Source organism: Argentina anserina, chromosome 4, assembly GCF_933775445.1.
Source record: "Argentina anserina chromosome 4, drPotAnse1.1, whole genome shotgun sequence".
NCBI classification, from domain to species: Eukaryota; Viridiplantae; Streptophyta; class Magnoliopsida; order Rosales; family Rosaceae; genus Argentina; species Argentina anserina.
In genome coordinates, this window is record NC_065875.1 from 17,816,303 (window position 1) to 17,839,383 (window position 23,081).

General features: G+C 40.6%; 1 protein-coding gene across 1 annotated transcript; it reads left to right on the top strand.

Moving 5' to 3' along the window:
• The first annotated feature begins 11,030 nt into the window (after positions 1-11,030).
• LOC126790405 (prefoldin subunit 3) lies at positions 11,031-14,125 on the top strand. Its single transcript, XM_050516621.1, has 6 exons — positions 11,031-11,249; positions 11,594-11,651; positions 12,100-12,171; positions 13,158-13,277; positions 13,357-13,458; positions 13,705-14,125. The coding sequence occupies exons 1-6, from the start codon at positions 11,110-11,112 to the stop codon at positions 13,783-13,785; spliced, it is 573 nt and encodes a 190-aa protein (XP_050372578.1). The 5' UTR covers positions 11,031-11,109; the 3' UTR covers positions 13,786-14,125.
• Positions 14,126-23,081: the final 8,956 nt, after the last annotated feature.

Below are 23,081 nucleotides of genomic sequence, written 5' to 3' on the forward strand. Positions count from 1 at the left end.
TTAGAAATGTGTCAGTATAATAAATAAGTCGTTGATATAATTCTGAGTAACTTTTATATCCATAAAGTATGTTTAGTATCAATCGACTATTGAAGTTGGATTATTTTCGAGTTTTCCGATAATTGGTCAACATGGTCAAACCAGGGAATACTTGGTCAAAGAAAATTCAAAGGTTGATTTTCATGATCAAACTAGGAAAAGGATCGAGTCAACTTATCTACGATATTCGAGTTGAAATTGACTTTTTATATGGTTCATAAATTCATAGTTGATACTACGAAATCGAGCAGTTGAGCAACAACAATAGCTATTTCTATTGATTTGGATAACGGCTGGGATTCTGCATATCATTCTAGATAGGGGAGCTAACCAATACAAGTAGCTGTTGTTGTTGCTCAACTGCTCGATGTCGATGATCGTGAACCTCCGGAGGGGCAATGCCCTACTTATTATTGCATCCATTATATTCTATACTATTGAAGACATTACGTTTAAATGGACACTCTCACTACTTTTTTATTATAACAAATGTGTAGTTGGCCTCAACTATTTAATTGTTAGGATCGGTCGAGCATTGCTTGAAGTTGAATTCACCTTACCCTACCTTTGGAGCTCCACAAACTATTTTAGCATGATTGTATCCCAAACTTGCATTATTTTAATAAAATGGTTTTACTCTGAGTACTCAAACCTCAATGTTTTATAAAACTTATCCTTACTTGATTTTCAAACCTCATGGGCGGGTTGGCCCCTAGTGGGTAAGCGAGGACAACGCTCACCCCTATTTTAGTTCATTTGCAGGTTCGATTGTGAATCTGGAGCTAGGAGCCTCATTTGAGAATTAGCGTTCGTGTTCACCCTTATGCATCTCATTCTCATGTTTTGTACAAATGTTTTCGAGTAAAGTTTCTCCGAGGTCTCATTCTTAGTATTTTGCAACTTTTTATTTAGTTTTTGGGTTGTCAAATATATTTAGTATTGGGCTGGTGACACTAACGCTACCTTCTGCATTCCTTGTTGTATAAATTTATTTATTTTCACGGAAATGTAAAGTATTATCATTTATTTTCTGAACGTGTTTGTCTTGTTGAAAAATTTTATTCACTTATTCACGTTAGTAAGTGTCTAAGCGAAACTCAATCACTTTGTTCGCTGACAAATTTCTGTTTTAATCTTAATATACTAACCATGTTCCAATCTAGGATGTGACAACTATAAGAGACTCCAAGTTGAGATGGAGTTGAAGGCCAGACTACGCGTACCGCCCTCACACGCTCAGCAGCGCTGGAAAAAGAACAATAGCTCATCCGGACCACCTTTGAAGGCCGCATAAGTGCGGACAAAGCCCTTGAAGCAGCGCGACAACGATTCCGCACCCCGGATACACGGGCGCTGATCGCGACAGAGACGTCATCAGCCCCGCAGCGTTCGGGACCACAACCGAAGATGGTGCTAGTCATCGAGCCTCTAATCAATCCTATGTTGGAAGCCCCCTCCCCCGGTATGTAGAACTGGAAGCACGAGATCAAGATATGTGATAGGAGCACTTTGTGCGACGTTCTTAACATGTTTTTACCTCCATTTGTACTTTGCTTAGCCCTTATTATTATACTATTGAGTCATTGAGTCGTAGTAAGAGTCTTGGGAGGTATTGGATGCATTTTTGTGCGTACATGAGTTTAAAACGCATAATTGGTCTAGAGTCATAGTTTGAGTAGGAATCCTTGTAGGACTAGGAAACTGAGTTGGATTAGGAGTCTTCATCTTTCTACGTTTTGGTCGCATTGGCGATATTTTGAGAGTCATTCTTGCACTAGGAATCCTTGTTAGGTTTCGAAATTAATTATCTCTTACTTATGATTTTATTTTCTTATTTTCAGATTGGATTTAAGAGATAATACTAGAGGAAAACAAGGAGAAGCTATGCACATGGAGCCCTATCATTAATAAGTCATGCAACAATTAAATAGAAGAGATAATTAAAGAAAAAGAGATGGAGCCAAGTCATGCAACAATTGAATAGAAGATGATCATTAAAGGCATAAAACATGGCATGATTTAGGACATAAAACATGACATGATTTAGGGCATAAAACATGACATGATTTAGGGTATAAAACATAGCATGATTTAGGGAATAAAACATGGCATATAGAATAAAACATGACATGATTTAGGGAAATAAAACATGACATTATTATAGGAAGAAAGAGGCAAATTCAAACCCTCACTCTTTCCTCTATATATACATGGTTTCACCTCTCAAATAATATCACTTCTCATTTGCATTCAAGAGTCAAACCTTTGCCTAAATACTACCTCAAACATCCTTCATCAAAACAGCAAGCAATTCTCCCCCATATATAAATTCCATCTCCACCAAAATTACCATTGAAGACACACCTCCAAGGTTCATACAACGTGTGATTCTCGCAACTCTTCTTCATGAGTTTGTTCGTTTTTAATTTTCTACAATACTTTGTCTATTAAGATTGTAGTATGATGTTTTGTGTGAGATTATTGTTTTGTATTAAGAATCGAAATTTTCAGATTGTACATTTTAAAAAGAAAAAACTTTACAAGTTAAAATACTCCTAAGAATGTCTTACAGGCTGGGCTCGCCCCCTCCCAGCATCTTCACCCACTCCCTCGACCACGGCCTCGATCATATGACATCTTGGACATCGAGGAGGTTGTTGGTGGATTCTCGCATGCCGGGACCCTAACAACTGACGCCAAGGTCTCCAATCAGGCGTGCTGCAGAGGCTTCGGCGATTGGGAAGTTCACCCATGTCCCCGATCGGTTCCGGACTTTGCGTCTGCGCAAATGGCGCTGGGGCATTTCGGGACACGACCACCGGGAGATTGGGCACGAACTTGGCGGGTGGCATTTTGACTTGCGCATGCTGGCCAGGCACGGGCGCTGAAATCTAAAGGTGCTTCCATGCCTCTTCAAGGATGACGAAGCCACGCACCACGCCAAACTCGAAATGGTATTGCCGCCCATCATTGAATCCTTCTCGTTGGCCGTCACTGCAACCCTCCAGATACGCCTCATTCGACCGTTGCAATGCAACCACCCTCTCCTTCTTGAGCTCCTCCACGTGTTCCTTCTCTGCCGCCCGCCGGCGTAAGGTAAAGTCTGCTTCTTTTTTCGCAAGCTTCCGCGCAAGCTTCTCGGAAGACTCTGCATCTAGCTTCTCCTTCCACTCCTTCTTCCGAGCCTCCAAGGTCACGGTTGACTGGTTCCACGCCTTCTCTTTCACTTTCAGTGCCGTGAGCTCTTTCTCTCTTTCCGCCAGTTGCCCCTCCAGTTCGACAACCCTGGCATCGCTCTCCACTAGAGAATATTTGCTCTTCTGGAGCTCGCCTCATAACTCCCCAACAACCCAGTTGGCCTCATCCACCTGGACAACGTCGACCACCTGCCGGTCCTCCAATTCCTTCACTCTCACCAGGAGTGATTCATTGGTGACGATGTATTCCTGGATGACCCGCTCGTCCTCGACTGCCTTTGCTTGGAATTCGACCTCTAGGAAGTCCCGGGTGTCGTGCACCTCAGCTGTCACATGCAGACAATATTGATTAAACCTTTGTCTCCATCATGTCAGAATCATAACTGAAATAACGCTTACCCGCGTAAGCCTCTTCTCCACCTCGTGGAAGTTGAGCCGGGCATCTTCATTGTGCCGGATCGTTGGCCCATGGCACATGTGCCTCATGTGCCCCGCCATCCTCTTTAAGTGGGGCGCCAACTCCCTAACCTCGGCTAGCTCCGCCAAGACCTCGGCCCTCATCTCTGCGCCGGCGGACCGCGTCCTCTTCGCCCTCCGCTCTTGGTCCCCAGCACTCCGGCTCTTTTTTTGCCGATGGCTCCCCTTGGCCGCCCGCACCCCGCCTCCGGCCTAAACCCCCCCATCCGCCGCTAGGGCCAGCACGGCCGACGCCTCGACTCCAACCTGCTGGATGCCCTGCGTCCGGGTCACCCCTCTCGCCTCACTGGTCACTTCCTCCAGCACCATCTACTATAGCACTGGACCATGGCTGCGCTGGTCTGCCTCTTCCGAATTCTCTCCATGACCTTCCTTTAAATCGGTTATCGCCACCTTCTCCTCATTCTAGTCCATCCAAGGGCCTACAATCTCACCCCACCCTCAATACATTGCCACCTCGGCCGACAACAGCCTGTATTGCTTCAGCACCAGGGACATGGGGTAGATGCCATCCTCAAACTTCTCCGGCACTACGGGGAACCCCTCCCTCACCTCCACGTCCACGTCCTTCGGACCCTATTCCAGGAAGACGTCTTCGATCCCTTGGACCACCTCCTCGTCCGTCAGCTTGTTGAACGGCCCGGGCTCCTTCCTCTCGGACAACTTGATCTCCATCGTCGCTGCATTTAATCATTGTTAGAACCAACACCAATAACACTCAAGCTAGCTTGCTCACCACTCTTATCGGCCGATTTGACGACATTGTCGGCTTGGTATATGCCCATCCGGCACCACCGGTACACCGACATGTCGGCCAGCTCTTTGAAGGCGAGCATGCACCTCATCAATCGTTTCTCCATCATCAGCGACATCTCGTTGCGTATTGACACTGCAAAAAAAAAAGTTTAACCTCCGCTTACACCGTCAAATACGAATACAAGCAAAAAAAAACAAGAGCGAGGCACATTACTAAGCGGCTAAAAGGCCCCCGACACTTGGAAATTTAAGGCTTCCTTTTGCCACGACCCCTCTACGACAAACGCCTGCTCCCTCCAGTTCGTTGGGGTGGAGCTCAGGGGCTCAAAAATCAATAGGGCTTACTGTTTCCCTCGGGGCGCTATCCTGATGCAACCCTGCTCGCCCACTTCAGGGAGTACTGTAGCGACCAGTAGGCAACGAACTCCTGCCAGCACGACTTTCCTTGCCTAAGCGCCCGGAACACCGCGATGCTCCCCAGAAACTGTAGCCACATGTTAGGCGTTACTTGCCCAGGGGTGATGTTCAAACTGGAGAGTAGATACTGCACGCATAATGTCATCGGGAGAGTAAGCCCGTACGCCAGTGCTTGCTCCGTTATATAGCAGCCCCCTCCGGTGGCATGTGAAACAGATTTATTTTGGTTAACGACCTCAGGTTGATTTCCGCCGGGATGTCGTACACCTCCCGGATATTTTCCAACTCATCCACCGTCGTGCCGCGACCAGGCGGATCCACGTTCTTGTCCCCCAGTCACCATCTGCGGTCGTCGCCGTTGGTCCTCGCTTCTTCGATTTCACTTTTCGCCATTTCAATACCCTGCAACAAAAGACCAGGCGGGTTACTAGATGACCCCACATTGCTCATATGGGGCACGCCCCTCAATTCAGACTTTTCCCACCCCACAGCCCGCTCCAGCGTGTTAGTAACCGGCGAATTTGAGCGCAAATCCTTAGAGACACAACTCCCAACAACTTCGGCCAACTTTCCCATTTGCTACAACTCCCACACCAACACATATTAGCCCATTACTCCCAAACCAGAAAACACAGTAAAGAAACGAGAACGATACCTTTGGTTGTCGTGGATGAACTGACGTAGCGTTTGCAAACGCGGAGATACCTACTCTTTCCGATTACAATCACCGGGAATTCTTCTATTTCTCTCCTCTTCTGCTTTAACACTTTTGACATATGAGAACCAACGGTTTCACCCCTCTATATATAGCCGCCAGAGATGATCCCGACCGTCGAAAAAAATTTCCCCAGTCGTCGGATCATCGCCACGTGCCCCACTACCGTAAAACCACCTCGGTTATCCTCCCGACGCACCCCACGCACGCGCATTTATCCATAAACCCTTAATCCTTCACATTCTCCCATACGCCATCATTTCCGCTGACTGCATTAATTGTCCAGTCCCTCGGGGTGAGTAGACCACTCGCGCCGGGGGACTTCGGCCGTTGCAGCGGGGGACATTCCTTGAATGAAGACTTTAGGGACTTGCCATATAACTCTGGAATAAGGAAAATCTCTAACCCGGGCCAATCTCCAGATTCATGGATGCTCCGAGCGTGTTAGTTAACCTGCGAGCCAAACCCCGAGATCCTAGGTCACTCAAGGTCCAGGGACGCTCCGATGTTAGTTAACCCACGTGGCTAACTGCGTTTGTTAGTTAACCCTTGTCTAACATTGAGGTATCGACCACTCTCCAAGCCCTAGGCCACACTCCATGTCGATGACACTCGCACACCTGGTTAACCCATGCGTCTGTGGAGGACGTCATTGACCAGATCCATGGGTGCCCTATACGGTCGGGACCCGACCGGGCGGTTAGAACCTGAACCCGGCATACGTAGGTCATGCCAGATCCATGGACACCCTGAGTGCGCTAGTTAACCCATGTGCCTAGCCCCGGGGTTCTAGATCACTTTCCATGGCCACAGATCGGCCGACCTGGGTCTTGAGTAAATCGCACTCGGATATTTGCATCAGAGATGAAGATATGAAACTCCCCACCCAAGGAATCTCCTCGATTGGGGACTTGGGAACTTGTTAACACCACCCCCTGAATGTGGTGACCGGAGACCTGGAAAACCAGACAGGCAGATAGACCAGCCCGGTAACCCCTCTGCTTGCTCCACGGTGGCTCGCATTTAGGGATAGATGCAATGTACTGGCACACATTCCCTTATCGAGGGAAGGGCCAGAGACATTCCCCAATGCACTTATAAATAGACTGTCAAAACCACCTAAAAGAGGTAACGTATTCCTTAGTCTTTAACTTTCGAATTTATTCCTTATCGGATACTAACTTAAGCTTCGGAGGGTCAAAAGCCGGCGCACCGCTTGTCCTTTGGCTTTTACTTGTGTTGTGTGCAGGTCTCATTGAGCTGACACACCGGAATATAAGGCTACGAAAAGCTCGATCTCCCGGATTTAGCTCCCGTAACATATATCAAGATCAAAGGGTCTCAGATAGAACAAAAACGGTGAAAAACCATGGCCTTCTTCACACCTCACCTAGTATTTATTGACGTACAAGATTTAATCAATAACCTTAAGCCGGATTCATTCCAGTAATATTGTTTGATTGCTTGAAAAGATATGCATTTATGCAAATGTCTCGAACTAGTGAGTAGTGATCAATGGTTTACGGCTCCCGTACCCTAATAATGGACCGGAAGATATATATCAAAGACAACTATGTACGGACAGTGTTGTCAATCTCAACCTCCTAATCAAGTAACGCACTTACGCACATATATGAAAAGAAAATATACTCTTCCATCGATCAGCAAAATGACTGATCTAACTATACCTAGCCGTTATGGTCTGTCTTCCATAGTCACGATCCAATTTTTACGGACACATCAAGTAAGCTTTTTTTTTTATACGGACACATCAAGTAAGCTTTGACTAACAGAGTTAGAAACTAACAGCATTGCATGTACATCATCACTCATCAATGACGTCAGAGAATAATGAATTGTGTACACTCTAAAAGATCCTTGACACAACACACCAACTAGCTACATGCATGCCCCCATAGCTATTTGAATAAGTTTCAATTTGGTTGATAAATCATGTCGGAATTTTCAGTTTGTCTAGTTAAACTGGGAATCTTATAGCAATGGCATCAACGTTGATTGGTGGTGCACTGGTGCTGATTGCAGGAGAAGCAAATTGGCAGCTTTGCTCATTCATTATTCCGGATGTACTGGGTTTCCTAATTGACTATCGTAAAGTTGAAAATGATCATATGTCTGACGTTTTTATATAACTAATTTCACTGTAGTGGTGCTGGCCGGTCAGCTGGTGTATTGACAAGAGTTATAGCCACCGACCAAATTAAAGCATCCTCTGTCTTCTATCTTCAGTTGCATCATGGCTAAAAGGCTCCGATCCTAAGCTTTGATGGAGTAATGGGGAAGCTTAACCAAAGGTACTACTGCATATGTCTCATCTATGACATCTCAAACCGAATTCTGCAGGCCAGTACTGACAAAATTAAACTAGCTTACTAGGATTATGCTGCATTATATATCAAACCCATATCGCATACAACTTGTAATTTGCTGTATAGAGCAAACAAATTGCTGAGAAATATGTTATAAATGTTGCATTGTCAATGCGATCGAAATGTCCCGGCATCAGTTATTAAAGCATGGTGATAAGTATGGATGAGTATGGTACTAAAGCTGTTGAGCTGATTTGGTGACAATGAGATTCTGTAGAATCTTCTTGTTGCTAGATTTATGAATTTGAGATTAGGTTGTTTGCAGCATGGTCTCTCTTTTATCCACCGTTTTATATTAGTCTAAGTGTATATTAGGTAGCACAATTCCTATGCCTATGTAGCACAGACACCGACACCGATACCGCGACACCGACATGGCGCGACACGGCTATTTATATATAATTTAATATATTTATTAATGCATAAAAGAAATATATAATACATGAAATAATGCATAAAAGATTCAAGTTCATTCCATTACATAATAATTTAAAAGAAATAAATCTAAGAAAAAAAAAGGGAAAACGATTGGGCTGAAACAAAACTGGATTAATTATGTTTTGTTTTTTTTAAATTTAAAATGATGATGTGGCGTGTTGGTTAAAGTATCAGAGAAGTGTCGGAAAAGTCAATATTACTGACACGCCACGTGGAGTGTCGTAGTGTTGGGGAGTGTCGGATACTCCGACACTCCAGCCTTAGAAGTGTCAGTGCTACATAGCACAATTCTCTTTTTTCTTTCTATAAATTCTCATATTTATAAGTTTAGTTTACACAATCAATACAACTAAGACAAAATTGCTCCATCTTTGCTATGGATTTCTACATCGGTTGACCCATAACATGTTTTACAGTACGTAAAGCCGGTAAAGGCATCAGCAAAAATGAGAAGCTAGCAGTTTTGTCAATCTGGTGCCTTGAGATGTTAGTCAGGCACTCAGGCCGCAGCCGTCATTAGGATAGAGATTCATTTTTTGAGATATAATCATATATACCTACATTAATGGGTATATATACCTCATATATATATAACGAGAGAGAATCAGGAGCGGACGTTCGCACAATGCAAATTCATCCGTTCCGGCGACGTGCAACGACGCGAGGATGGTGCCGGCCAGAGCTCCAGCGCTGGCCCACGGCGACCGGAATCTATAAATTTACAGATTCTGGCCGTTGTAGCCCGGCGCTAGAGCTCCGATCGACACAGACAAGAACGTCGGGAGGGGGAGTACGGCCGACACCATTTGTGCTGTCGTTGCGCATCACCGGTAGCCAGAATTGCCGACGTCCGCACTTTTGAAGAGTTGCGAACGTCCGTTCTCGATCCGGCCTATATATATGAAGTGGACATCCGCAGTGCACCAAAAGTGCGGACATCGGCGCTTTCAACAGAATCTGACCACCCCGAGGACATTTCTCTTGTTGAACCAAGTCCAGGACCATCCCCAACGACATCACCAAGAAGATGAGGGTCAAAAAGATCGAGCTCGAAGGTCTAAGGAGCTAACTCACCGGAAAAGTCATATCCAATTAACGTCGACTGCAAATAGGCAACTGGTGACTCCACCGACAAATAGAAGCTCCAAATCATGGCCTGAGCTTTGTTTGGCAAGAGAAGAGTCGTTGCCGGCGCTGGATTCCGGTGAAAAACATGAACATCCGCATTTTTAAAGGGTGCAGACATCCTCTCTCGATCGTTTATATATATATATATATATATATATATATATATATATATATATATATATATCATGCATGTTCGTTCTTGGTATACGAACTAATATGATCCGAGAGTACTACTGTACATCCCATTATTATTGCTTCCATGATCGACAGCCTTCACAAGTACTACATGCGTGATATGAAGGTTTTTGGTGAATGATCGACATGATGACATATGTTTTGTCTTGCTAAACTGGGAATTATCAATCACCGACGACTATGCCTCTATTCCTAACTCGATCAGAGCCTAAAGAATCTCCATTATTGATCTATTTATCCAGTATGTAATGAATATTCATTGAATTTGGAAGAAAGATTTATTGAATATATTCAAATTCAATGAATATAATCCATGTAGAAGATAAGGGTTAGAGCTAGTAGACAGGATTTGATGTGCGGATGATCATCCAAACATGTGCTTATTAATACACTATATTATTAATTAACAGATCTCCAACCCTCCATCTTTGAGAACAATATCAGTAGGTATGCATCTTCATTACTTAGCTTCCATAGTAAGACGTACATAAAACATATATGTACGGTTAGAATTTACCTTATATGTGTTTGAAACTCGTGTGGATTAGCTGGCTTGTACGTAATCTATCTAAAGTTGCTGCTGCTCAAACTGACAGTTTGGATTGCTTTGCTTTAGGTAACTAGCTACTGATAAAAAAGGTTACTTCTGATGAAAAGAATACACACTATCGACCTAATTTTCCAAAAGTTCCTTGTTAGTTAGGCCTCTAATCTACATAGTATCTGATATAGTTAGACAACTATCTCAAGAGGAAAAAGAACTCAAGAATTATGCAATATGATAATGGATTGACATACAGACTCTTTTTGGGTGATACTTATCTACTATAGAGAGAGCTAGTCCGGCACCCCAAATTTAAGCTCGATCGGATCACAAATGTAATTACAGAGAGGCTGAGGGCTTCAACAACAACTCTCTAGCTACCTTGTAAGATATCTAAGTAACCCCTTTTACTGATGCCACCTTCCTCATTTCTCTTCAAAGAACTTCCCTAAACCTTAGAATCCTTCGTATCATATCATTTTCGCATAATTTATCTCTCCAAAAGAAAAGAAAAAAAAAACTTTTCAAAGTTTCAATCATGAGGAACATTCCAAGATTTTATAGCAACCTTTTCTGCTTTCACCCTCTGCAATATCTTGTACAAATTCCTTGCACAGATTGCAACGGCCCAATAGTCTTTTTGGACTCAAATGCATTAAGAATGGGCTAAGGAAAACCTTTAAGGTCCAATCTACAAAACCTATCACTCTCGTCTTTCGTCTACAACAGCTCTGCTCTCAGTTGAAGCATGTCAAACACTACAAGTCGTTTCTCTTCGGAAATTGGTCTGAATAGAGATTGAGGGGGAGACTGAGAATGGCTACGTCATCATCTTCAACCGAGTTGGTCACAGAGCGAAGAGGAATACCCGGAGCTCAGTTCGTTGAAGATGTGCAGACCTATCTCACTCAAACTGGTTTCGACTGTAACTCTGCCCTCGCTTTTCTCCAAGAAAGGTCTACCCTTTATGATATACTTCTTTCTTTTTCTTAAAGTCTTAATCTTTTTTCTTATTGATCATCTAAGTTTTGTCTCCTTAGCTCTAATTGATTCCCAAAGTTTCAAACTTTGCAATGCCCACTTGCTAAAACTTAATTGGGATTGAAATGGATGAACATCTCGATCCAATCTTAAGCCTTTACTTTTATTTTTTTTTCAATTCTGGTTGAATCATTCTTGAAGCTTATGTAAAATGAGTTAGTTTTGGCATTGCTGAATGCTGAGGGCATGTTTTTTAAGAAAGAGATGGAAGTTGAAATTTAATGAGGATGTACTGATTTTGGCAATTTGGTGCTTTCAGGCTTCAGCAATACAAAATGGTTGAAATGAAACTTCAAGCTCAACAGAGGGAACTTTTGGTATGTTTCAGCAATTATCCTTTCTTTGGATCTTGTCACATTTCAATGTCATTAGTGTTTATATAATTTGATCAGCTCAGTTGAGTGGCTCAGTGTGTTATTTGAAACACTAGCCGCCACTTTGGATAATGGATGCATCTGATATAGTGTTAAAAATTCTTGCTGATACTTAAGAAGTGTGATGATACCTACTTTATAAAATAGAAATGACAGATAATGTGTTGTAGTTTAGCTATTTGTTTTCATGTTTTTCCTAAAGGATAAGGACTAGATATGACAGATAATGGCTGTAGTAGTTCTTACCTATAAGTTATGTTTTCATTTTCAACTCAGTATCTGACATATTGTTTCATTTATCAATTGGTTGAGTCACATATGCTGATTCTCCGGCTTTTGTCTGCCTATATATTCGTTTCGAATTTTGATTTTTCCTCATTTTAATTATCAGGCAAAGATTCCTGACATTGAGAAGTGCTTAGATGTTGTTGCCACTTTGCAAGCTAAGAAGGGTACCGGTGAGGTTCGTTTCTTGTGCTTCTCTGCCATTGGCATTGTAGTGTGTTTACGGAGCACGTATGCTTAATATATCTGCTGTGCTTCTCAACGACATATGTAATAACATGTTTAGTCCCCCGTCATACCCACGTATATGCTGATTGAATGTGTGAAATGCATGTATCCCTTGGAAACACTAGATTCCTCAATTGAATTTCATTCTTAAACATGAAATTTGTAAGGGTAAGAAAAACAAAATAAAGGACCAGCTCAAGATTGATGCCTTTTTTTTCTTTCAAGAAAATAAAATGGAAAAGCAAGAACATGCTGATGCTTATTTATATTCTTGTATGGCATATCTTTCTCTTTCCTTATATTTTAAGTGAAGATCACCACCACCAGGGCTTGTCTTCCATGATCAAATAACTTTGGATTTCTTTTGGATTCCTACTGAAATTTTTACTGTACTTTTATTCCCTCCAATCATGTGTCAAATTGTCATTCTGCTGCAAATAACGATGCTTCGTGGAAATAAAATTTGTAGTTTTTCCTTGTATACCTGAGGGCCTGAGTTCTGTTTCTCAGACTTGACGGAAATGCTTTGAAGTCCGATGACAGTCGTTTTATTTGTGACTTGTGAGGAGTAGTGATTTTTTTTTTAAAGAAATTGTAGTGATTAGAAGATGAGTGATGTTTCTGAAGTTAATGTAACCTTCTGTAAAGGCAAATGTTTTGATGAGGTAGTATGTATTTATCATACTAAAAGCCAACTTAGTCATTTTTGAGCTTTTAGAATGCCTTAGCAATTTGTGTTGTGATTATGGTGATTACAAGAATGGTTAAAGCTGTAGTAGATCTAGGTCATTAGACAAATGCTTATGATGGTAACTGATCAGAAATGTTGCACATCATATATTTTCAACGTGTATATAATAACTTTGTGGTTTCTATCCAATATTAGAGGATTAATTAGAGGCAACTGTTCTTGATTCATCCCCTTTTCGTATGCAGGCACTTATTACTGATTTTGAGATATCTGAAGGGATATATTCACAAGCTAGCATCGAGGATACTGATTCAGTATGTTTATGGCTGGGAGCAAATGTCATGCTGGAGTATTCAAGTGATGAGGTCCGCACCTTCTTATATTAGCTTATTACTTTTGAGTTCAGGACAGAAGCATCAGTTCTTTTGTCACATATTGGTGCAGGCTTCTGCTCTTCTGCGAAAGAATTTAGATAATGCCAAAGCCAGTTTAGAAGTTCTTCTTGCTGATCTACAGTTCTTGAGAGATCAAGTAACAATTACCCAGGTATTTATTCTTCATAAACTAGTTAAATCATGATCTGTACATTTAAACGCATTTATGATTAGTTATGAATACTGAAGTAGTTTGTCAAAGCTTAAAGCTATCAATTCCCAACGTACTCATACGCATTATGTTTGATTTGTTACCATTAGAATTCGAAAAACCCTTCATTTTCTATATGCTTGTTTCTCCTTCATGTCTCCATTCATTTTACTGGAAATCCTTGACGCTGTGACTACTCTTGAGCAGGTAACAATTGCTCGGGTGTACAACTGGGACGTTCATCAGCGCAGACTCCGACAAGCTTCCCCTTCTGCCCAGGACTCCTGAGTCGAATGGTTACTACCACCCTGTTGGCAGTACGGTTCAACTCAAAGTCTCTCCACACCATATTGATCATCTTTTTAATTGGTGGGAACAGTAACTCTTCAAAATTTGCTCGCTAAGTTCCGTATACCATCTGTTGTGGTGGTAGAATATATTATGTCATTATAGGACCGGTTTTGATATATGATGGAATATGTTCAGCTTGTTCTTTAGCGCGTGCGATTTGCTTTTTATGGCAATGTACGTTTCTGTCGTGTAACCAGCTAGATTTGATGCTCCAGTTGTCTTGATGAAATTTTCTCCTTCATTTATCCTGATCAATATTAGTTGTGGTTTAAGATGATCCTGGTGGCATTAACCCATGATTTTAGATTTCAAATTTTGATATGGGGCCAGTGAGGTACAATGTGAGCGAAATTTGTTGGCAAATCCCAGCTATATGTGGGTGACCTTGAGCTAGGTGTTCAATTGCTCATAGTCATTGCATATATTGCTGGGTCTGTTTTGATGTCAGCAACCTGTCACGGATCTAGCCATTCGGCTACCACATTTGGTTCATGCGGCGCTCCATCACCATGGAACCAGCCTTATCCAACGGGACAATACACTGGTTTCGCCCTGCCTTGGGCTCATCAGGGGATCGGCTCCAGACCCCTACCTGTGTGTAGGGCGGCCAACTCGCCTCTTTGACGTTAAGTCCTCGACTAGTGACAAGCTCTCCGAATTTAACTGGGTCGGCATGCCTGAACCTCTCGGAAGGAGCAGCCATATATCTCCCACACTTTTAATCTTATAGCAGATCCCACTTGTGCCTGATGTTCTTATAACCAGCGACGCCCACGATTGACACTCCCGAAAAAGGGACGTGACATCCTCCCCCACCAAACTTGGTGTACGTCCTCGTATACAGCATCCTCACTTGCGGCCCGCGCATCCCTTGTGCGCCCGCGATGCCTAGAGCAACGAAAAAGAGTTCCCAAAGATCGTACACCCAACAATGACTTCGCGCCGGATCTCTCTTGTCCTGGACTTTGCCACGGATCTTCTCGTCCGGTCCTCCCTTCCGGAGGTGACCCTGCCTACTCGACTCCCCCGCGGAGCCCCCCGTATCTTGGGGACACGGCAACACGTGTGAGCGCTTGGCGAACACATCGATAGCGATGTTGAGGCGGCTCTGATACCACTTGCCACGGACCTAGCCATTCGGCTGCTACACTTGGTCCATGCGGCGCTCCATCCCCATGGAGCCAGCCTTATCCAACGGGGCAATACACTGGTTTCGCCCTGCTTTGGGCTCATCAGGGGATCAGCTCCAGACCCTTACATGTGTGTAGGGCGGCCAACTCGCCTCTTTGACGTTAAGTCCCCGACTAGCAACAAGCTCTCCGAATTTAACCGGGTCGGCATGTTTGAACCCCTCGGAAGGAGCAACCATATATCTCCCACACTTTTAATCTTAGAGCAGTTCCCACTTGTGTCTGATGTTCTTATAACTAGCGACTCCCACGATTGACACTCCCCGACTAGCGACAAGCTCTCCGAATTTAACCGGGTCGGCATGTCTGAACCCCTTAGAAGGAGCAGCCATATATCTCCCACACTTTTAATCTTAGAGCATATCCCACTTGTGTCTGATGTTCTTATAACCAGCGACGCCCACGATTGACACTCCCGAAAAAGGGACGTGACATCCTCCCCCACCAAACTTGGTGTACGTCCTCGTATATAGCATCCTCACTTGCGGCCCGCGCATCCCTTGTGCGCCCGCGATGCCTAGAGCAATGAAAAGGAGTTCCTAAAGATCGCACACCCAACAATGACTTCGCGCCGGATCTCTCTTATCTTAGACTTTGCCACGGATCTTCTCGTCCGGTCATCCCTTCCGGAGGTGACCCTGCCTACTCGACTCCCCAGCGGAGCCCCCCGTATCTTGGGGACACGGCGACACGTGTGAGCGCTTGGCGAACACAACGACATCGATGTTGAGGCGGCTCTGATACCACTTGTCACGGACCTAGCCATTCGGCTGCCACAGTTGGTCTATGCGGCGCTCCATCCCCATGGAGCCAGTCTTATCCAACAGGGCAATACACTGGTTTTGCCCTGCCTTGGGCTCATCAGGGGATCGGCTCCAGATATCTCCCACATATTGAATCTTGGAGCAAATCCCACATATCCATGATGTTCTTTTAACCACCGACGCCCACGATTGACACTCCCAAAATAGGGACGTGACAAACCGATCTTATCCTTCCTCAAAAGGGTTGTAGATGTGGACTTGTTCTAATAATAAATATTGCTACGTCCTTAGTCAGAAAAGACATGATGTTAACACCTAAATGGCTAAATGTGGCTGTTGATCAAGTCAACTACTACTATGATTTCTTTCTCGAAACAAAGCCTAGTTGCTGCCCTCTTCAAACAAAGGAAACAATTAAGAGATGCAGTTGCAACTGCTAGTGTATTGTGTCTCTTCTTCTTTTATGCAAATTTGATATATAATAGAGCTTCTGTTTGTGACTGATCAGTTTTAGTTGGTTGGTATGCACTTAATCAGTGTTCTTGGGTCAAAATAGTGTTATATTGGCATGACACAAAGTTGAACCATGAAATAAGCAAAGTCTAAAGTCAGACTGCTGTTCTTATCAGCTTAGGTTTTAGCATCTAAAAAATAAGCATGTCAATGAGAATCCATATTGTCAAAAGGATTAGCAATTGTTTAATATCTTGCTTCTCTTATACTTTGTGGGGGAAGTTGAAATTAAGAGGCCATATTCGGGTGTTGGATTATGGACAAGGGTTCTCTTTGGGAAATTAGGGGTTCCAAGTTGACACTTGTATTCCATGTTGGGTACAAACATATATGGTCTTATCCATCATTTTGCAAGTTGAGCTCTCAAAAATGTACATTAACCCCCACATGAAACTTCTATCAAATTTAAGCAGAAAAGAAGGCTGAAGATAAAAAGCCACAATCTTAAACATGATCTGGAGCTTCAACTTACAGTCAGCTAGCAGTGATCAAAGGATAAAACACTTTCTAGCTTGCTGTGATGTCAAATCCGTGGGCATACAACTTTAGTACAACCTTTATAAGTTTGAATTTGATAATCATTTAAAAAGGTTAGATAAAGGATGATGCTGTATTTTCTTCTGCACTTGGTTATTAACGTTCTAGGCTTTCAGTTTTTTACCTTCATGGGTCTTCTCCACTGCCTTCTGCATAATTTGAAAATCAGAACATGTTAAACAACACTTTGAACTCATATACAAGATGAATATGATGGAAATGAAATCTTGAAACTACTACAGTAGATAATATGTTTAAAGCCAACAACTACTTCTGACAAGATTATTGGTTTGTTTTTGTTTTTGAATTAAGCTTTTCTACAGGACTTGAACCTGAGCTTTCATTCAGCAGTGATTAAACGACAAACCTACTTCCTTGCCTTGATAAAGAAATCATTTAGAAGAAATATTTTAATTTATGGTCTACATTGAGTAGTTTAAACTTTACACAACAAAGTAAGCGGATCACACAGTTTAAGTTCCCGTGATCGAACAACCACCATTACCACTCAACTCAAAAATTAATTAATCTTCTTTCCTTCGTCTTCTTCTTCTAACGTTTAGATCTAAATATATAGTCCAAGTCAAGATTCCATGCATATATGAGCATGAAAAAGAAAACCCAGCTTTTGCGCTATCGATCAGTTTTGTTTTCTTTGGCTAATTAAGCATGATGAACCAAGTTGGAGTGCTATCTTAGCTCTTGGAAGGGTCTAATATCACCCTCAGTTGACCTTGCAAAGGAGGGACCCTGAGTTATGAATGAGATATGGTTGGTTACCATTTGATTTGAATAATATAGCGACACCAACCAGCACAACAATCTCACATTCTTTCTCCCCTCATCGTCCTATTCTAACATTCTTTCCATTTCGTTTGTTATATGTATTTATTAGAAAAATAATGCTGTGACTTGCTAGTTGTGTAGGATTGTTTGACTCCATGAAATCCGCAGTCCAGCACGAGTTTAGATTTTCTTTTTCTTCTTTTCTTTCTTTGCCCATCGATCCAGAAACATATATCAAGTTGCAATATCTGGTATACGTAGATTATCGCAGTGTCATGCATACATTCATTTTCTGGGTGATCGATGACTTGCAACGTTTAATATCAATCGTTGTTTGGTACATCCGGAATTAGGGAAAGGAATGTCATCCTCATAGCATGGATACGATTCTCTACTTGTTCAATAATTACATTAAGGTTTTAATTCACAATTATCGATCAATCCACTAGCTAGCACCCCCTATAGAGTTTTAGATCAACACGCACCCTCAAACCCTCATTAGAGTCTTCTAAACTCTAAACCCCCTATAAAGTTTTAGATCAACACACACCCTCTAACCCTCTTGCAGTATCTCTTCAAACTTAATTAACGTTAAAGGATCAAAGCTCACCCTCAAGTTCAATAGTGAGTCTATTGAGACATTGGGACCATCATAGCCGTTGGAACAGTTAGATTATTGGAGCAGCTGGTTTTCTGCCTTGCTGCCTGGCTACGCTCAGTTTTGTTGCGTGCTCTGCACGCAACAACCTCTCCTTGTTTTTAGGGTTTTATAACAATTAGTGTTTTACTAGTTTGTATGTTAGAGATATAGATCCCATTATTAAGGAAGTTTAGTTGTTGAGGGTGGCTATCCCCTTGTCGACTCTTTTCTTCTTTCTTGCTGAAAGTGTATATATATGATCAGCTGTTGTAATGCAAAAATACACAATTGAGTTTTTCATTTTTCTTATTACAAATTTCTTCATGGTATCAGAGTAGTGATCCTTATAGGTGATGTTGGGGACCTACCTCACTTAACTCATTTGATGGATATCACTTCTATGTTACCTTTATTGATGATAACACTCGTTCCACTTTTGTTTATCTGCTGAAATACATAAGTGAAGTTTATAAATGTTTTAAAGATTATCACAATCTTGTTAAAACTCAATTTTCATCAATAATCTCTATATTGAGATTTGATAATGGCAATGAGTACACTTCTAATACCATGACTAATTACCTAAGTGAACATGACATTATACATCAAACTAGTTGTGTACGCACACCACAACAAAATGGAATAGCTGAAAGAAAAAAATTAAGATTTACTTGAAAAAGCTAGGGCGTTACTGTTGCAATATCAAGTTCCAAAACGTTTCTGGTCTCACGCAATTCAAACTACTACATATCTGATAAACAGGCTACCTAACAGTGTTCTTGAGTTTAAATTACCATTTGAAGTTCTTAAAGAAAGAGAAATTGATCTCAGTCACCTCAGAACTTTTAGTTGCATTTGTTTTGTGCATGTGCAAGCTGGAAAAAGAGACAAGTTCGATCCGAGAGTAATCAAGTGCGTGTTTCTTGGTTATTCTTCAACTAAAAAAAGAATACAAGTGTTATAATTCTGTCACTAGGAAAATAATTGTATCTAGAGATGTTCGGTTTCATGAAGATTTTCCTTTTTATTGTGGCACAGATGATCAACTTAAGGAGGAGTATCTCAAAGATTTGTTTCCTTCTCTAATAATCATTGAATATGATGAGATAGCTGAGTAAGACACTTCAACTCTAGAGCCTCAATCTATTGAAAATCATGAATCACACATGTAGTTGATACAGAAGAACCTATGCAGTCTTCTCATGTTGCACCCAGGAGAAATCCTCCTAGAATCAGAAACCCCACAGTAAAGCTTAAAGATTTTGTTACTTATATTGCATGCTATCTTGTTGATCTCGGTTTAAAAAAACTTCATCCTATTCAATGTGCTTTACTCAGAAAATTATTGCAGATCATGAATCAAGAAATTTTGTTGATGTAATGAAGTATCCTGAATGACAAAAGGCTATGCAAAATGAGTACAAGCTTTGGATGACAACAATATCTGGAGCATTGTTCCTCTTCCTAAGGGACAAAAGCTTGTTGGAGCTCGATGGATTTACAAACTCAAGTACAATTCAGATGGCTCCCTTGAGAGACATAAAGCTCGATTAGTGGCTAGAGGATTCACACAAACTTATGGTGTTGACTACAAGGAAACACTTGCTTCAGTGACTAAGATGAACATTGTAAGAGTTCTCTTGTCTGTAGCTGTGAATTGTGGCTGGTCATTGTCTCAGATGGATGTTAAAAATGTCTTCCTGCATGGAGAGTTTGAAGAAGATGTGTATATGAAGATTCCTCCAGGCCATCCAAGAGAGAATGAAGTCTGCATGGTTTGTAAGCTTCATAAGGCATTGTATGGTCTGAAGCAATCTCCAAGAGCATGGTACTCCAAACTTGTATTCTCCTCATCTCCTCTGGTTTTCAAAGAAGTCATTCTGATTCTTCACTATTTTTGAGAAATAGCACTGTTGGAAATAGTGGTCATTGTCTATGTTGATAATCTTATTATGGCAGAAGATAATGAAGGTGAAATTCACAAGCTAAAAGTTGCTCTTCATGAAGCTTTTGCAATCAAAGATCTTGGTGCCTTGAAGTATTTTTTGGGTATCAAGATGAATCATAATTCTGAAGGCTTCAGCACAAGTATATTGTCGATCTTCTAGATGAAGCAGGAATGACAGATTACAAGCATGCTAGAACTAAAATTAAGATTTAGTTTAGTTCATAATTTTTTGACAACTTAAACTAAAACAGAACTGAACTGGATCAGTTCAGTTTTTTTTCCAATTATTCTCGTTTTTTTTATTTTTCTAAAAAAAAAACTGTATACAACAAACACAAACAGAGATTATAAATGTAGGTTCTAATAATACAAAAAAGGTGAAATCACATTTAAAATACACACATGCTAAGTCACAACAAATCCATAATTCATCACACTACCAGAATTAATGACTTAGACGACAACGACATTTTGTCACCTCAAATCTTATTTTCGTCATCTTAAGTCATTAAACGACGAAATGTTTGTCATCTAAGTTCCGTCAACTTAGTGCTGTGACCCAAGTACATAAATGACAAAATTTACATTTTTCGTCACCTTAATGCGACTTAGACAAGAAAAAGGTGTTCGTCACTTGAAAGCTTACTAGACAAAAGTTGGTCACTTAGACGATAATATATTTCATCGCTTATATGTTGATAAATGAATAATAAAATAATTAATTAAAATTATGAATAAATTTTATTCATTATTACACAATTTTTATTTTTTATTCCATTTTCATTTATTCTAGTTTTATTCCATTTTCATTCTTATTCTTTAATATCAATTATGTTTTTTCATTTTTGTCTCAATCCCAAAAAAATCACACCACGGTGATTCTTCCTCGTCGACACCACAATACCAAGCCGTCCAAACCACCACTGCCAAGTACAATTAAATGCCTCGTCTGTCTCTTTTTTGAACTCAGAACTCCAAATCCACCACCACCAAATTCATGGGGCTTACCTAAAAATACAATAGCTATCGACAACCAAATTGACCGAAATCTTGAGTATGAAGATGAACTAGACTAAATCAAACCGGAAGTCCTCCGAATCGGAAGCTGCATAGTTTTAGATCTCGTGATTCTCCGGAAAATACAACGACGAGAAATGGTGGCGGAAGTGTGCTGACTATGGCGGCGGCAGAAGCTTCATTGTATGGAATTAAGATTGGTACTTTGGTCGGGTTTTTTGGATCTAAAGGAAGAGAGTCGGAGAAAAAGAAGAAGTAAGATGATAAGAGTTGAGATCTAAAGGGAGAATAGAGTCGCAGAGAAAGGGGAAGGAAGAGATGAGTTGAGATCTGAAGGGAGAAGACTCAAAAGAGAGTTGCAAAGAAAGATGAAGGAAAAGGAGACTAGTCTAGAGCTGAAATTTAGGAATTGACATAATTTAGGATCGATGTAGATAAGGAAGGAGAGAACTGAGTTAGGGTGATTTGGTGGTGTGGGATGAATATGAACCATTAGATTTAGGCACATCTGACGGTGTGCGTAGTGATCCGCGCCATGTTCTTTAATTGGATGGGCATTTCACTTTTTTTTAGTCTACTTTAATGAAATAAATCAACTACTTATGAATTACAATAATGAAATATACGTAGAATTCCAAGAAAATGAGGCACATTCAATTCTTTACCCCATATATATATATATATATATATATATATATATATATATATATATATATATACACACACACACTCATAATTAAGATTTTCGTGTGCTAAATCCAAGTAAGGCATATCTATATTTTCTAAAATAGTGCTTAGTCTATGCCTTGCTCTATGGTGAACCTTGGAATGGAATCTTAGATTTTAGTCTTGATTGTCCTTATTGTTCGATACAAGTTTAAGATTTTATTAATGCTTATATATCTTTGTTAAATTGCTAAATCAAAGTAACATGACTATTTCCTAAATTAGTGGTAATCATTTAAGATTCAAATTGACTTTCTCATCAATCTTTAATTATTCTACGATTTTGAAGTTGATGTTATTATCTTGTTTAGCCTATATCATGTATGAACTTCAATAGAAATAAATATTATATACTACGCTATAAATTTAATTAATTAATATGAATTTTAAAAGTTTTCTTATATATGGAATGATTCATATTTATTTATTTGGTTAATTGAGGGCTCAACATTTTCTTCCGTAGTGTCAACTACGTTCCTTCCTTAAAAGGTTGTTAATGATAATTAAGACTAAATCGGCGAGGATTTTGACATTATTACTTTAATTATCCATCAACGTACCTTGAAGGAATGAATTTAAATTGGGCAAATTATTGTATATTGGCAAACATTAAAATCCACCGTACCAATGTCAATCATAATTACTTTTATCTTTCAAATTTAAAAATGGGTGATGTTATTAATATATATATATATTTTTTGTTTTGTTTTTAATACACTCCCTTCCACATAAAATGGTATTGATTGATGACATCCTCTTTTAAAAAAATTATGTGAGAAACTCAGAAAAGGTATGTTAATAGTAAAAAATGGTGTGTTTAATAGCACCATCCTTAAAAATTATAGCTACACTACTAATTATGCACTACGTAATTAGTCTTAATTTTTTTTATTGTTTTCAAGTTTTATTTAATATTATAAAGTCTTACTTTTACTTAGACGACGAGCAAATTCGTTATCTAAAAAGACCAACTTGTCACCTAAGTACAACTAAGATAACGAAGCATAAGTGTGTCATCTAAGTGTTGTGTTTAAATGACAAAAAATTAATTCGTCAACTTAGTCACCCACTCATACGACAAAAAAAGTTATTGTCATTTAAGTTTCACTAAA

What these genes read in the sequence shown, in the direction of transcription:
- LOC126790405 (XM_050516621.1), top strand. Translation starts at nt 11,110, where the DNA reads ATGGCTACGTCATCATCTTCAACCGAGTTGGTCACAGAGCGAAGAGGA. An exon ending in CTCGCTTTTCTCCAAGAAAG is followed by an intron (nt 11,250 to 11,593) that starts GTCTACCCTTTA and finishes TGGTGCTTTCAG; the next exon opens with GCTTCAGCAATACAAAATGG. An exon ending in TGGAGTATTCAAGTGATGAG is followed by an intron (nt 13,278 to 13,356) that starts GTCCGCACCTTC and finishes ATATTGGTGCAG; the next exon opens with GCTTCTGCTCTTCTGCGAAA.